The sequence below is a fragment of the Primulina huaijiensis genome, chromosome 12 (genome assembly GCF_012295235.1).
Source record: "Primulina huaijiensis isolate GDHJ02 chromosome 12, ASM1229523v2, whole genome shotgun sequence".
Taxonomy (NCBI): Eukaryota; Viridiplantae; Streptophyta; class Magnoliopsida; order Lamiales; family Gesneriaceae; genus Primulina; species Primulina huaijiensis.
Genome location: NC_133317.1, coordinates 7,254,938 through 7,271,274, shown reverse-complemented (window position 1 = coordinate 7,271,274; position 16,337 = coordinate 7,254,938). Strand labels below are relative to the sequence as shown.

Below are 16,337 nucleotides of genomic sequence, written 5' to 3'. Positions count from 1 at the left end.
AATTGAAATTAAGTATTTCGTAAGTAAAACTAGGTATTTCAAAAAGTTCAATTAGTTGCGAATTTGTTTTTTTAAAATAAAAAAATATTTAAATTCAATTTACATGTTATCCAAATGCATCGGGAATGATGAGTGGAAAGAGAAGATGACCAACTAAAATATGTATTTATATAATTTTTTATTAAATAAAAGGGTAAAAAGGTAAAAATGCATGAAATATGTAGTAAAAACTAAGTTAGTCTTTTGTCAGATATTAAAATAAAAAAAATTGATGGATACTTAATCTTAAATAAATAATAGACTGATCTATTTTTCTCCAAATTGCCCTTAAATCAATATCTATTCAGAAATGATTTGAATGAAAAAGTGCTTATTCACAAAAAAATATATATTTATTCAAACAGTCACATCTTTTGCTGGACAATCACATCCTTTGTGAAAGATGTTTCAACATTATAAATATAATTTAATTTCTGAACTGTGTTGTACGAATTTCTCTAATCTATTTTGGGAAATTTTATACAAATTAGAGTCTATAAATTTTGTTCTTTGTTATGAAAATCCTGGAAAGAAATTGTCATTATCCCAACAACATAATAGGAGTTCTTTAATGATATCGCGATCGAAACAAAATTATGGAACATTACAAAATCACATTCTGGAAAATTATTTTTCTAGCACGCTACATCCGTCCAACAGGTCCGAGACTTTGCACAATCCATTGCACAACAATGAAAGAAACTTTATTCCAATGGATACTGCTAAATTCAAAACTGTGCTTCTATTTACAGAAAAGAATTGCCCCAACAAATAGAAAGCACATGAATACATGATATATACCAAACAAAACCGAACCGAGCCAAAATCAGACCACTCAGTCAAAAACTGACTCACGTCTGAAAACCCGAATCTAAACTAGATGCAGCTGAGTCAGAGCAAGAGATAGTGCTACCTCCCAGTCTAGCCGCCATCGCATTTACGTTTTACACCAATCTAGCATCTAAGTCAGAGCAAGAGATAGTGCTACCTCCCAGTCTACCCGCCATCGCATTTACGTTTTACACCAATCTATTCATGTTGACAGGAAGACTTTGGAACTTCTGTGCATCAATTTCTTGGGCTATGTACTTGGTTGCCATCACTACTGGAGCTATTTTGATACAAAAAATCTGTACTATAATCTTGACTACCGAATGCCATCCTACGAAACAATCTAATTTCTTCGGAATGTTGAGCGGAGTTGTATATTTCACTTTCACCAACTCTCATTCCATTTGACAAATCCGAGGTAGCCATACTCTCTAAAGCCCTCACGACCTGGAATGCCACGGAAAGGTGTAAATAATTACACAACTTCTACAAGGAAAAGCATGCATTTTACAAGAGACATTGAATGTTTTTCTAAAAACCATGAAAGGTAGGAGGTGCGACGAAATATATGGGTGTTACACTTTTTTATAATTAGAGTTAACATGATTTGTCCTAGAAAGTGTCACCTGTCCCATCTTGGGTCTCTTCGCGGATGAGTGACGTACACAAGCCGCAGCAACTTCAATTGTTCGGAACATCTCGCCATCGACATATTGCCCTTCAAGCCTTGGATCTGCCAACTCCCCAAATTCTTGTGTTTCAAGCGCATGACTAAGCAAAGGTCGGGCCTGGGAGATATAAATGTTAGATGTGAAACTTCTGAATGTCTATATTTCTGTTTTATGCAAACAATTTTGCAGTTGTGTAATGGCACAGAGCAACTTGAGTCCAGGTTGCAATTAGCATACCAAGTGACACCAATCTGATTTGAATGATTGACATTTTGAATCTCACAGCCCGACGAATGAATAATAAGTGGACTCAAAACGTCAAAAGATCACAGGCAAAGCAACTTAATGAGAAACTTATCTACAGTTGACATAAACTAATAATAGCAATTAAAAAGAAAAGGTCAAAACTTAGAAATATCCAAGCAACTTGTATGATGAGAATCATGTTGGACAAGGGATCTGACCAAATGCTTCTAGATAGACGGCCCTTAATGCCCCAACCAGATAGATCTTACATATTACTCAGTCATACATGCCAGAGTGAAAAGAAAGTCATTTGACTAGACAGGTCAAGGTTCCTTGGGTTCATGAATAGTGTCTTTAATTAACTTACCCACTCTACTATGCTCTCCTCCCCTAAGGGCTGAGATGCATCGACAGGCTTGCGTCCAGTAATTAACTCCAAGAGCACAACGCCAAAGGAATACACATCGGATTTGTCAGTCAACTTGCCACTGGATGCATACTCAGGAGCCATGTATCTGGACCAATCCAACCAGGGGAAAAATATTGAAGATATGGTAAAAATACAATCTTTTGATGCTCCTATTTAGCTTCTTTTGAACAATTAAATTAAATGGATGCCAACTTACCCAAAGGTTCCCATTACACGTGTTGTAACATGTGTATTAGCATCCATAGCTAATTTTGCGAGTCCAAAATCAGAAACCTGAAATGTAGATATTATAAAGATGGTCTGAAAGATATAAAAAAAATTATAGTTCTTCATAAATAAGGCTTACCCGTGCTACAAAATTGTTATCTAAAAGGATGTTTGATGACTTGATATCTCTATGAATAATACGGGGGTGACCTGAAGATTGATAAGTTTCTTAACGAATTAATGTCTTTTTAATTGCATAAAGATATAGATATTCAAATGTTAATAAAAGATTAAAATACCAAACCAATGATTCAGGGTGAACCACCCAATTAATGATTACTGTCCATAATTTTTTCAATAGCTTGAAAACTAAATGACGTCTAATTTCTGAAACCATTCGTTTGTAAAACTGCCACCAGTTTCTTTACAGACCTTCCAAAAAACAGAACCACGTAACTACACATAAAAAAGTACAACTTTGACAAATTTCAACCAAAAAAGGGGGGAAATTACTTCTGCTCCCAGCAATTTCTCATTTCCCAAAGTACATCTAGGAGTTAGTATTTCATAAATATTCTATCCTGTTAGTAACCAAGATAAATATATAGTTGCACAATAAATATGAAAGACGAGAAGAGAAAAATGTTACAAATAACCAAGTAGGAAATCCTCAAACAATATCAAATCTGGAGGGGTAGATTCTGATAGATTTATTGATGTATTGGAAACAACGTGGATAAATAGCTTACAGTCTTCATGAAGGTAGGCAATGCCACGAGCTGAGCCAATGGCAATCTTCACACGTGTAATCCAATCCATAACTGGCCTATCTTGACCTAACAGGAGAAACGAAAACATAAGTACACTTTTGGCCAACATTACGTTAAACACTAAGCAATAAAATTTACCATGAAGGTGGAAGTAGAGAGTATTATTTGGGACATATTCATACACAAGCAGCCTTCTATTCTCTGCAATGCAATAACCTACAAGTGAAACCAAATGGCGATGGTGTATACGACTTATTATCTCGACTTCTGATCTGAATTCTCGCTCCCCCTGCCCTCCACCAACCTTTAACTGCTTAACTGCTACTTCTCGACCATCCACAAGTTTTCCTTTGTACACCGGACCAAATCCACCTTCACCTAAGAGATTCTGAGGGGGAAACCCAGCAGTGGCCTCAACTAATTCATTGTAGGTGAACCATGACCTTGAATTCCCCAACCCACGGGGCTCGCGAGGTGAATGAGAGATGCCATTGCCAGAGCCGCTTCCATAACCGGATCCTGATATTTGCACCTTCACCATGCCAGAACCTAGTCACAAATGAGAGCACTTCTTTAATCATTTGCGACATTTAAAAGAGTTCATGTTACTGTTGAAAACCTCATTAGCATGCGCTAAATACAGCACCTGATTCTGTAGAAGGTTCAACTGAAGTTGGCAAAATGTGACCACCGTTTTGTCCAAAGTTCTTCTTCTTTCGCTTCCACACACAGCATGCAGTAGCTCCAAGGACACCGAGCAATAGAAAACCAACTACTAAAACAATTGTCACCATTCCTCCAGTGCCTATCCCACCACCTCCAGGGGATGGTGAACCATTTGATGAATTGCCATCAAAATTACTGGTATTTGTATTACCTGGTGGAACTAGGGGAGTCGAAGGAGGTGACAAGGATGGTGGTGACACAACCTGGGGAGATGGTGGTGTTGGTGGTCCTACTACAGGTGGTGGAGATCTTCCTGGAGGAGAATTTGAAGATGGTGGAGATGCAGGGGGAGAACGGGGTGGACCTGGTGGCACAGAGTTCGGTGGCGGTGGAGGTGAATTCGCAGGTCTACGAGATGGGGGTGGAGGTGAACTTTGGGGTGGTACAGGCACATCTGGCGGTGGAGGTGAATCTCCCGGGGGTATAGGAGACGGTGGTGGCGACGAATTATCAGGAGTCTGGGGCGGTGGAGGTGAGGTTTCGGGTGGGGTAGCAGAAGGAGGAGGGGGGGAACTGCTTGGAGGTTCAGGTGGCGTAGGTGTTACTGGTGGAGGTGGACTTTCAGGGGCTGGTGGTGGATTAGTTGAAGGGGGAGGTGGTGAAATAGGAGGATCAGACGGTGGAGTAGGAGGAGGTGGTGAGGAAGCCGGGGGATTAGGCGGTGGAGACGCTGTTGGAGGTGGAGTAGAAGGCTGAGATGGTGGGGTAGGAGATGGTGTAGGCTGAGAAGGTGGAGGAGGAGATGACGTCGGTGGTGGAGAAGACATGGGAGGAGGCGGTGGCAAGGATGGCTCTGGTGGGCTTACGACGGTGGCCGGTGGTGGAGTGGCTGCAGGCAGTGGAGGCGAAACAATGTGAGGCGGTGGTGCACTACCAGAATTCTGAGAAATGGGCAGCTGAAATGGTGGCGGATTCGAGGGAGCATCAACAATTGGTGAATTTGGTGATGGAGATGTAAATCTCATCAACAAACTTTGACCAATTCAATCATTTTACAGCCAAATTCTAAATCATATTCCTACAAAAACAATATAACTTGGAATCAGAGATTGAATCAACCAATTCTTTCATATTCAAGAACAGAATACATCAGAAGTCATACAAAAGATTCAATTTTTACCCCAATAATCAGCTCTCAACTGAACCCACAAATCAGTATTCAAATATTCAAATCCCAGCTTCTCAAATCACACTTGGAGGATAAACAAGAAATCCCAATCATCAAACACAAAAACGGGCAAAACACAGACCACTTAACACAAATTCAACGTTTAGCCAGAGAACACCAGTAACACAATAAAGAATGAGCAATAATTTCACGCGCAGAATATTTCTTCTGGTGTAATATTGTAAAATCCAAATGCTACAGACAAGAAGACCATTGCTTTCGAAGGACAATAGGATAGACTACAAATGCTAAAAATCCCACCAAGATTTGTCATCCCCTCTGTTTGAATGTGAAAATATAAACAAAGCTTGCATCAGCAAATTAGAGATTACATATGCAGCTAGGTTTAATTATTAAACGAAAATGGAAACTTCTCTTATTTTCTTGGAAATTTTGAATACAAGAGTCGAGACACAGAAAATAGGGTCTGTCAAACATAAATGAAATACCAAACTAGCATTCAATACAAATTAGGGATGACCATGTTCAATGACTCGAATTCTGGTAGGATTTCATGTAGTGATTCTATATATACGTCATTTTCTCCAACAACAAAAATTCAATTTGTCAAAATATCACCATACATTAATTACAAAATATCGCGATATAATAGTAAAATTTCGTGATATAATAATAGTTGTAAATATCATTGTAGTGATATATTGGTTATACGTTTAACATTATTCGATTTCATTTCATATTCATTTTTTATATTTACTTTCATATATATTGGGTATCCAATTTTCATCGTCATCCACATACTCGTCGGAAATAAAATGTACATACTCTACTCAAATATTTTATCGTCAATTATATTTTTCAAATATGAATTATTTCGATAAAACCATGCATGTTTGCCTAATTCTTAAGATAAAAATAATAAAAAAAAATTAAAGATAAAAATTAACAAACTAAATATCATAGAAGAAAATAATAAAATATTATAAATAGTTTATCCATACACTATTATCCTACAAAAATTGCATAAGAAATATACCATTAATTTTTTTAGTTCCATCCAATTATCATTATTCCATAAAAACATATTTGAATAAATTTTTTTAATATTAATAAATATACATGTGTATGAAAAATATATAAATATATATTATAATGTAATCGGGTATAAGTAAGATATTATCAGATACGCTTCCATTCCCGAGCTCCATACTCAGATACCGATTATTCAATCAAGTCCAAAAAAAAACCTTTTATAATCTCGTCTATTTGGATTGGATATCGAAATTTTTATCATCCGTATATACAAGAAGTGACAGTGTCTTGAGACTTTTTTTTTAATAAAAAAAATGGATTAATATTCGAAATATTAACCAGTTAATATAATATGCAAATACCATGTGATATACGATGTGGATAAAATAGATCTGCATACACAATTAATGTTGTTGCCGGTCAAGTTTTTACCACATTGGTCATAAGTAAGTAAATGTTTTTTTAGCTTTAAATAAGAAATCATTTTTTTTTATATAAAATATTAAATTTATCCCAAATTTTGTTATAAGTTTTAGGAACTTAAAAGCAGGGTGAAAAATATATAATATTGTTGCATTTTGTTATTTATGTTAATCGCTATTATTTAATCATACGCTAAATTAATTTATTTCTCTTGTACAAATTTTATTATTATTAAACTATCACATGGAAGAAAATCTTCTTAGAGATAATTTATTAAATTCACATGATATAAGACCAAAATAATATATGGCAATTAAACGTTGTATTGTCTAGATTCAGCCGCAAAAGTACAAAGTTCAAAATACGGGTCAAAATTACAATTTCATGATTTTTTTAAATTAAAAAATAGGTATAATTAGTTTGTAACTTAATGTTAAAAAATTTATTCTCAAAATATTCAAATTTTGAATTTTTTTAAAAACAAGGAAAAAATTTGTGCGCTGGTGATGGCTTTTCTTGCTTGCATGGGCTGAAACATTTTATTATTTCATTATTTTGTACTTTTTCGCATGCATCATTTGTTTTATTTTATTATAAAAATAGCACCGCCATGCACATTTTGAAAGTGTGTATTTTCAAATGTACGTCTATTTTTCATTTTATAAATCTTTATTTATAAAACAGATCAACCTTAAATAAAACGACGGAGACAGATTTTCATTTCTATCCATGATATAATTTTCTAAACTATGGTTGAGATAATATTGACAAATAAAACCCCCATACTACCGGAAAATAAGACAAAATTTTTATGTATAAAAATTATCGGAAAAAAACAAGTTATCCGGGTGGAACAACACATGGCTCCGCCCGTGCCTACACATATTTACAATAAAAAATAATATTTTTAACATAAAAAGTAACATTTTTTTATGGATAACTCAAATAGAATATTTATCTCACAAAATTATTCTGTGAGGCTCCCATTAGTTTTTGTGTATTTTCAAATAGAATTATTAACATTTTATGTTTATTAATAAAATAAATTTTTGTTTGTATTTTCCTAAGATTCTTATAATTCTTCGTTTAAAAAATTTATCAATGTCAAATAATTCGTGTATTATCCAAAATTTTAATGCAATATTGCAATATATCATGGAGATGACTGTTGGGAAGACTGTTTCTTTTCTTAAATATCATCCTGGACGAATAATTCCAGTTTGCATCATTATAATTTCTATTCCTTTATTTGAGCGATGACCCCTTCATTAATTGTAATTTTATTAAGTAAACGCAAGGAATATTTTTCTACATAAAAATAAAATAAAAATCACAAAAATTCATGTAATATAGTTTCGAGGGTCAATTTTGTGAGACTTATATTTTATTCGACTCGACCCATGAAAAGTATTAATTTTAATCGAAAATGGGCACAAAAATATTTTCTTTTTTATTTTAGATATGGAACGAGTCGATCTGTCTCACGGATATAAATTCGTGAAACCATCTCACAAGAGAACTACTCGATAAAAATCACAAAAACTCATATGAGACAGTCTCGCTGGTCATTTTTGTGATACTGATATAATATCCAATCTGATCCGTGAAAAAAATTATTTTTAGCCTAAAAAAATATTTTTATCCTAAAAAATTTAATTTTTATCCTATATATAGATCGAACCAACCATTTTCACATATATAAATTGTGAGATAACTGCCGAATAAAAATATACGCTTCAAAGAAAATCCCTTGAACGTAACTAAAACTAAATTTCACTTTTGGGTAAAAAAAGAAAAAGAAAAAAACAATACTTGGCCATATTGGTAAAGTTGACACTGACATATGTATAATCATTATATTATTAATAAGAATGGGAAATTGGCTTTCCGTCCCCAGCCGTTGTTTTTTTTGTGTTCAGTCCCTGGGTACTTTTTTAGTACCACATTTCCATATGAAGTGTACCACATTTCCACATGAAGTACACCACAATTTGTATGACATAGTACCACAATTTTGTGGGTAGAGAGTAAATCCAAAGAAATGTTTTGATTGGAGATTTTTCACCAACTTCCCATATTAAGAACCAATCATTAAATTCGATCTTTTTAACTAATGGACCAATAAAAATTATCTTAAAACATGCTTTAATAAAGTTATTATAATCTACCTACAACGGGTCTTACGTACTCTTGAAAATGGGTTTTATATGAAAATAAACATTCTCGAACTTGGTAAAAACTTGTGTGAGACGGTCTCACGGGTTGTATTTTGTAAGACATCTTTTATTTGGGTCATCCATAAAAAATTATTACTTTTTATGGTAAGAATATTATTTTACAGATAAATATTCGCGAGACCGTACTTTTCGAACTTATTCCATTCTTTTTATGTTTCTACAAAAATATCCATTCTTAACGAAATGTCTATTCGTATATTTCTCCTGCAATTAACCTTAATTATATTAATCTTTCGCGTAACAATCTCGACATAAAACTTAAACTTCATTTGATTCAACGATTCGATCCATTTTTTATAATACCAAACATATGAACGGAATAAAATAATTCTTTTCACGTTCTTATTTCATTCTCGAAACTAATTCCATTTTTATTATATCGTGTTCAATCAGGATCCTATGTCTCATTTTGTTACTTTTCAAAATTTTAAAAACTACGAAAATATTTATTTATGTTTATCTATATCTTGGTATTTATAAATCATTTTTAATTTTAATCATGATTAATAAAAAAAATATAAAATAATTAATTTGATTCAAAATTTGTGCGCTCTGAATTGATTAGTTTAAGCAAGACACATGTAACGTAACTACTAAAGGATACTACACCACTAAGTTCATTCGGATAAAACAATGATGAAAAATGTTGCTTCACTCTTCCACTATGCACGCTTATTCCTATGGAATCATTTGGTTTCGGGATATAAAATATAAAATTATTGAAATTAAATATTTAATTAGCTCAATTGGTACCAAGATTAATGACAACACCTATATATATCCAAGAAGTCTTGGGTTCTAATCCTGAGAAAGTAAAAACTCCAGTGACTGGACTGAAAAAGTCCTATGAGTAATGTCGCATGGGAAAACTCGTGAGGGACAAAGACCCCTTGAGGGAGCCCAAGATCGGGATAGCCTATGGTCATTACAATAAAAATTGTTTTTTATTATTGATATGAACTAGATCAATACGTCTCACGAATATAGATCTATAAAATCAAGTCACACGACACATATTCCATTATTAATAAAAGAATTCCTCCACGACAATGTTAGGTTCCCTACCACGTGATATATTTACTACATTTCATGAATTAATTGTCCAAAAGCTAATGTAATAAATTTGAAGGATCCTATCAATCATATTGAACAAAAGGCGAAAACATGTAGACTTATAGGCCAAATGAATATTTATTATATATTATTACTAAAGAGCTATTGATGGATAAATTACGTGGTTCCATACCTAAATTTGATTCTAAGATTGGATGGGATTTTACGTAAGTTAGGAATAATTAGATATTAATTTTTTTTAATTTTCTTTTTAAGGTGTTAAAAAAGTGAATAATGATATAATTACAACCAAAATATCGTACAACGATATGTACAACAATAATATCGTGATATTTTGTTATTATATCATGAGATTTTGTTATTATTTCGTGAGATTTTGTATTGAATTTATCGTGATATTTTGATAAATGAAATTTTTGTATTGAATTTTTTGTTTGGTAAGAATTGTTGTATGAATTTGGTTGTACATGTAGCATTACTCTAAAAAAGTTTATACGACGGGTACATCCAATAACTTACTATCAACACAACACGAGTTAATTTACCAGGAAAAGAAAGTACAACAGATTTTGGTAATACATTAGTAAAACAAAGTTTTTTTTCAAGATTATATGAATCATAACTCGAACATGATCTCGAACCCGCGACAAGAAAAAAACGAACCGATGTCATTGTGTAAAAAGAACGAACCGGGATAATACATTATTAGTTAGGTCTATTTGCCAATCTTGAATTCCTTCTGGAAGTGATCACTGCTGCCCACTTTTTTCCAATTTCAGTTTGAAATTTACCTGCATGACATATTCAATCAAGTATGATTCTTTACGAGATTGAGTGTAATGAAATGAGGATCGATTCGGTCTTGAAGTGAATTACCTGCTGTCGACAGAAAAAATTCGTCCAAAACCTTCTCATGCTCTGTGAGAAAATTACAAACAAAAAAATTTACTGTCAAATATGGAAATCTGATCTAAAACTCATAGACTGAACATATTCTTCCAATTTCTGTGTAAATAACTATACCAAACAGATTTTTTTGTGACCCATCGCTTACCAGTTTCATACTCTAATGCTTGAAGAATCATTTCTATCTGACAATGCATAAAGGGAAATGAAATTACATCAGATAGATATTTCTCCAAGGTTTATAAAATTAAAAACAACGTTATATTCATGTAAAATTTTAATAGACAAAAACAGGAAATTGCTTAGTACATGTATATCTGAGCCTTAAAAAATTAGAAATCATGTAAGTATTATATTGCTTTAGGATTTGAATTCAGTTATGGTATAGAAATGCAAGAATAAGATACTTTATCGAAATCTTTAACAAGATTGGCCTCCAAGGACGAGTTGTTTTCATACTCCAGCCATAGTTCTTTAATCTCTTCAGCTGCAAAATTAAACATAAAAGCTGATGCAATAAAAAAGAAACGAAGATATAATTAAATTTTTTATAATTCATAAGCCTTGGTCAAACCTCTCATCCCTCCGCCAAGAACCATGCACATCTCGTCCAAAGCTGCTTGTTCAAGTCTACTTTTTTCTTCCTTTGGCACACCATCAGATGGAGTTATATCCCCAACAATAGCTAGAAAATAGAATAGAAATTTCAACAATTTGAATGGTCATAAGACCGGACTTGTGAACTGACAATCAGTTTAAATGCATGGAACTTTCCGATTAATAAACACGTCATATTTTTCTCCTATCACATTATATTATAGCCAATCATTGATAAATACAATAGAAAAATAGTCCAATCCAAGCAGATCCAAACTCTTTTCAGAAATGATGATTTTAACTTAGCCTATCTCAAAGATGCTCAAGAAAGTTGTCAAACCGACAAATAGGAACAGTTTTGAGATATTGATACAAAGAAAACTGGAGAAAGACTATGTAAATGAGCAGAAAAAACAACACAGAACATAATTATATTACAAAAATGATGCAAATCAAATGAAACATATTGAGGTGCTGTGATACAAAAAAAAGGGATGGTGGCATGAAGGACGAATACAAAGTGAGTAGGTTACACTTTTGAGAAATGAAGAAGGTACTGATACTATTTGCTACTGTAAAACATTAATAATCAATGAGCAAAAATAAAGCTGAATCACGTAATCACCTTCTGCAATGTCGTGAACGATTGCTATCTTGATACACCTGGATGCATTCATAAACAGCACTTCAATAAAATTATATTCATAGGTGCAAGCAGCAAAAAATAAACAGTATTAGGTCCAGTGTAGTTCAAAGGAGAAACAAGGCTCTATGACTTCACCTTCTTCGTGCCAAAATAATAGGAAGAAATTTAACAAGCTCGTGACCAACGAACCCCAAGATATGTTGTGTGGATGTTTCCCACAATTCTTTCTCATGAGATGATGTGACACTTGAGACATTAGATTGGACTCATATGGTGAATGGCCCAGCTAGCGCGAGTCCAAGACCCAAGGGTTTGTCACACAAAATGTGGAGGGCAAGGTGTTTTGGAGTTGAAGAAAAATCACACATGAAGCATGCACAGGAAGAAATCTCTGAGTAAACAGCTTCAAGAGGATTTGGAAATCAAGAGTGAGAGTTGGTTGACGTGTATGTTTTCTATTCTTCATTGCTGGATTGGTTTTTTCTCTGATACAGAATTTTCCTTCAAGTTCTACAAAGCTGGTTGATTGAGTTATTTGGGGTTGCATTTTTTACAATAAGATTATCCCCTCCCCTCAATATGGGACTCCCAAAACAAAAATGCACTACTTACCACCCATTATAGTAACTAGCATAGCTACTAAAGACCGGAAAGTAGAAAAAATATTACAAGAAACAATTAAAGACAACCTTTCCCTGTTAACGCCAGGAAGGTCATCAACGATCAAAGCCATCAATGCCATGCGATACATATGATCGGCGATAGATTCGGGGCCCCTTATACCATGATTAATCCATCCTTTTCGTTTCGTAGACTGTAGAGAGACAGCATCAAAATGTGTTAGTTTCCAAAATATAAATGAGTAAACCATCAAAGAAGCAGCAAATATCTTGTCTTCCATTTTATTCTTTTCCATTTTTCCTCTTTAATTTTCCCTGTCAAGTAACTACAATATTGAGTCCTACCTTAGATGTACACCTGATATATATTTATAATTTATTGACAAGATTGCCCAAAAAAATAATGCAGACGGAACTCTTTATTGATACTTCTGTGCACACTTGAGGAAAACGGAAACTTAATACAGTCGAATGCCCCATTCATTGTAGCTTGCAGTTCGGTGTGTGATCCTACAGTTACCTCAGCCCCAATCATCTCGAATTGAAGGGAAACTTGTACACAAATGAAAGGACCATGCCGATCCCCCACATTTTACTAATGGATACTGTCCATGTACATCACACAAATGGAACCGATTTAACTACTTATTTTGAGAATCCATCCCTGAAGGTAACTACAGCTAGCATGGTTTACATAGTGTTTATGCAAATATCTGATAACATGGTCTACTTATTTCTGACGAACAGGACGGATCTTCTAAACTTTGCCCTTTGATTCAGTCTTTCTTCTTGGAAAGAAAATCAGATAAATGCCTCGTGATTCAAAACAATAAGCTTACAAAATCAATCAATCAATCAATCAAACCACCTAATTGAATCTCATCACCGAACTAGAAAATGTATGAATTCAACAAAAAGAACAATGCAAGCAATCCACAAAACACTTTTCAAATTCAAAATGTTCTAACCCATCATATGCAAAAAAATAAAAATAAAAAAAATCGAAGCAAACACTGAACAAATCAACCGCATCTTGGCATCACACAGACTACCACAAGATTCATCAATACAAAGGTCTCGAGAACATGCAACATTAGACATGCACACATGCCTTCAAACGATGGCACAATGTCAAGAAATCAATGGCAGAAGAAGGCGAGGCAACTTCATGCAAATGGGTATCTCTTTCGGAGCCCGATCCGTACCCAGATGCAGTATGATCCATTTTGATGGAATCGAGTTGGGGATTGTGAGAATGAACAGACACGAGCCTTAAACTCGACGGGTCTGAGAAAAATTGGATTTTGATCGGGAAGTTGCAGGAAAAATTAAAATTTTGGAGCGGAAAGAACTGAGGGTGAATAGGGGAATATGGATTTGCTTTGGGTGTTGCTGATGCCATTGTTCTTGTGCTATGCTTGGAGGAGAACTGCAGAATTATTTTTATTTTAGTTTCTGTTCTCTGGTATTTCGGCTCTATGAAATTTCCTTCCAATAAATACCAGACAAAAACTTGTGTGAGGAGCTCTCACGGATCGTATTTCGTGAGACGGATCTCTTATTTTGGGTCATCAATGAAAAAGTATTAATTTTTATGTTAAGAGTATTATTTTTTATTGTGAATATCCGTAGAGTTGACAATGCGTGAGACCGTCTCACAATAACCTACTCTAAATACTAATTAGTATTTAAAAAAAGATTTACTCCAGTAAATAGAAAGCGTCGTTTTTTTTAAAATTAAAAAAAGTCAGCAAGCCAATTGATTAATTATAATTATACTTTATTATACTCTCTATTTTTTTTTTTAGCAATTAATTATACGCTATATTTTTTTTTTAATCTTAAAATCGCAGCCATTATTTTTCATGTGCTCTTTGTAGTCTCAAAATTGATACAAGGAGATATTGAACATGCATTTTGGTAGCGGCTAATTGTACTCTACCATCCAAGCTATGAGAGATTTGATATTTAATTAAAATAATTGTTCGAGTAGGATAATTTTTGTTATTTTTGAAATTTATAATACTTCACATCTTTTATTAATATATATATTTTTGTTGTCCACTAACCGTGTCCGTCTCTGTATTCATCAATGATATGACAATCACGTATCAAAATTATATATATAACTACAATAATATTAACTGACAAAATTATCATTTGACGATTCTTTTGATATATGAAGACAATAAATAACCTTCAAAGTATTACGCAATTTTGATATATTTTTAAAAAAATGATTTTTAATATTTCTTTATAACTTACTGTATATTTCTTGTTTACATGAAATATGTTAATTATAATATATTTTTTAAAAAAAATCAAGCAGTATATTATAAATCGCTGAAAAATTTTTATATTAACTGAATTATTTTTTCCTGAGCAATATTATTAAACCAATTATTTTTAAAATTTAATAACAAATTTATTTTTATTCCCATGCCATCTTCTAAAAATGTCAATCTAAGATTGAAAAGACATTTATTGCGAAGTATAAGATTACGTAATTATTAGAATTTATTGCAATGTATATGATTACATAATTAGTAAATATTATTACGTACAATATCTATTTTTACGTATTATTTAGCTTTTCTTTTTTTCTTTTTAAAAAATTGTTTACAAGATATAGGATTACATAATTTGTATTCATTGCAAGGTATATGATTACATAATTAGTAAATATTATTATGTATAATATTGAATTTTTACGAATTATTTAACTTTGGTTTTTTTTTTCCAATAATCCATTTCAAGGATTTGAAATTTTGTATTTTATGTGCTCCAAATGAATAATACATAATTGTTCCATTTAGTATGACGTTTTATATATACAAAAAAAATGGAATTTATTAATGTATAAAAAATGGTTGATGAAAAATAATATTCTAAAAGTATATATTTTATCATAAAATTAACAAGAAACATCAAGATAGTTTTGTCACTATGCATATTATTGACTTGGTGAAAATACCATATTCTATTCCTTATTCCTTGTAGTGAATTTGGAAAAGACACACACACACACACATATATATAGTNAAAAATTCAAACTTGAAAAGTACCTTTCTGATTCGCGCGCAGGAAAGGCCCAAACCCAATCCCGGGGAACAGTGAGAAGCTTCATAGGGTCTTTCTGTCCAGGTGCAACATTTCATTTGATGGTCAGAGGCGAATTGAAAACCATAGGAATTCTTTCTGGAGCAGTATGGGCTAACGAAGCATGGGGATCTTATTGGTACTGCAAAGCCCTGGCATTTATTACCGGTCAGAATTGGACCATAACGGAATTTCGGTCCCAATTTTGAGACATCAATCATTTTAGTGGAAGCTATAATTGTAAACCAGGATCGAATCTATGGAAGCATTGGTTTATACATTCCTTTTAGTCAACGAGCAGGTGAATCAATCAATGAAGTTCATTTTTTCAAAAGGATCATGAGTTGGAGATAAGCGGACTCGAACCGCTGACATCCGCCGCAGGGTAAACCAATAATGTGAGATTGTTAAGATGGTTAAAGCAAATAGAAAAATCTCTCAAAGGTTTACTCATTTTGACTGTTGGCGGGTCCTCCCCTGTTCCGGTCATGGAATAGATGAAAAAAAAACAAAAAAATTTTAAAAAACAAAATAGGGCTGTGCGCCAAATTGGCGCAGAGGAGAGCTCCGTTGGAGAACAACCCTTGCACCTTTTGATGCAAGGGTTGGAGATGCCCTTAATTGCCATTTAGTAAACGACCAATCTATATTCAA

The 16,337-nt window shown here is 33.3% G+C and overlaps 2 protein-coding genes across 4 annotated transcripts; both read right to left on the bottom strand.

Moving 5' to 3' along the window:
- Nucleotides 1–729: 729 nt before the first annotated feature.
- On the bottom strand, nt 730–5,509 carry LOC140989688 (proline-rich receptor-like protein kinase PERK9). 3 transcript variants are annotated; one of them, XM_073459018.1, is made up of 9 exons: nt 5,023–5,509; nt 3,841–4,938; nt 3,333–3,743; nt 3,174–3,260; nt 2,564–2,634; nt 2,414–2,490; nt 2,155–2,302; nt 1,497–1,658; nt 730–1,317 (listed from the first exon to the last, which is right to left on the bottom strand). In XM_073459018.1, the coding sequence occupies exons 2-9, from the start codon at nt 4,883–4,885 to the stop codon at nt 1,108–1,110; spliced, it is 2,211 nt and encodes a 736-aa protein (XP_073315119.1). In that variant the 5' UTR covers nt 4,886–4,938; nt 5,023–5,509; the 3' UTR covers nt 730–1,107. The 3 variants fall into 3 exon arrangements, with proteins under 3 accessions (XP_073315119.1, XP_073315118.1, XP_073315117.1); XM_073459017.1 differs by having other exon boundaries at nt 5,041–5,508; XM_073459016.1 differs by having other exon boundaries at nt 3,841–5,509.
- A 4,827-nt stretch (nt 5,510–10,336) lies between these two features.
- LOC140990704 (5'-deoxynucleotidase hdd1-like) lies at nt 10,337–14,065 on the bottom strand. Its single transcript, XM_073460538.1, has 8 exons — nt 13,696–14,065; nt 12,654–12,778; nt 11,944–11,981; nt 11,296–11,406; nt 11,129–11,208; nt 10,870–10,906; nt 10,692–10,733; nt 10,337–10,606 (listed from the first exon to the last, which is right to left on the bottom strand). Exons 1-8 carry the CDS (start codon nt 13,984–13,986, stop codon nt 10,521–10,523), a joined length of 810 nt encoding a protein of 269 aa, XP_073316639.1. The 5' UTR covers nt 13,987–14,065; the 3' UTR covers nt 10,337–10,520.
- Between the last annotated feature and the right edge of the window lie 2,272 nt (nt 14,066–16,337).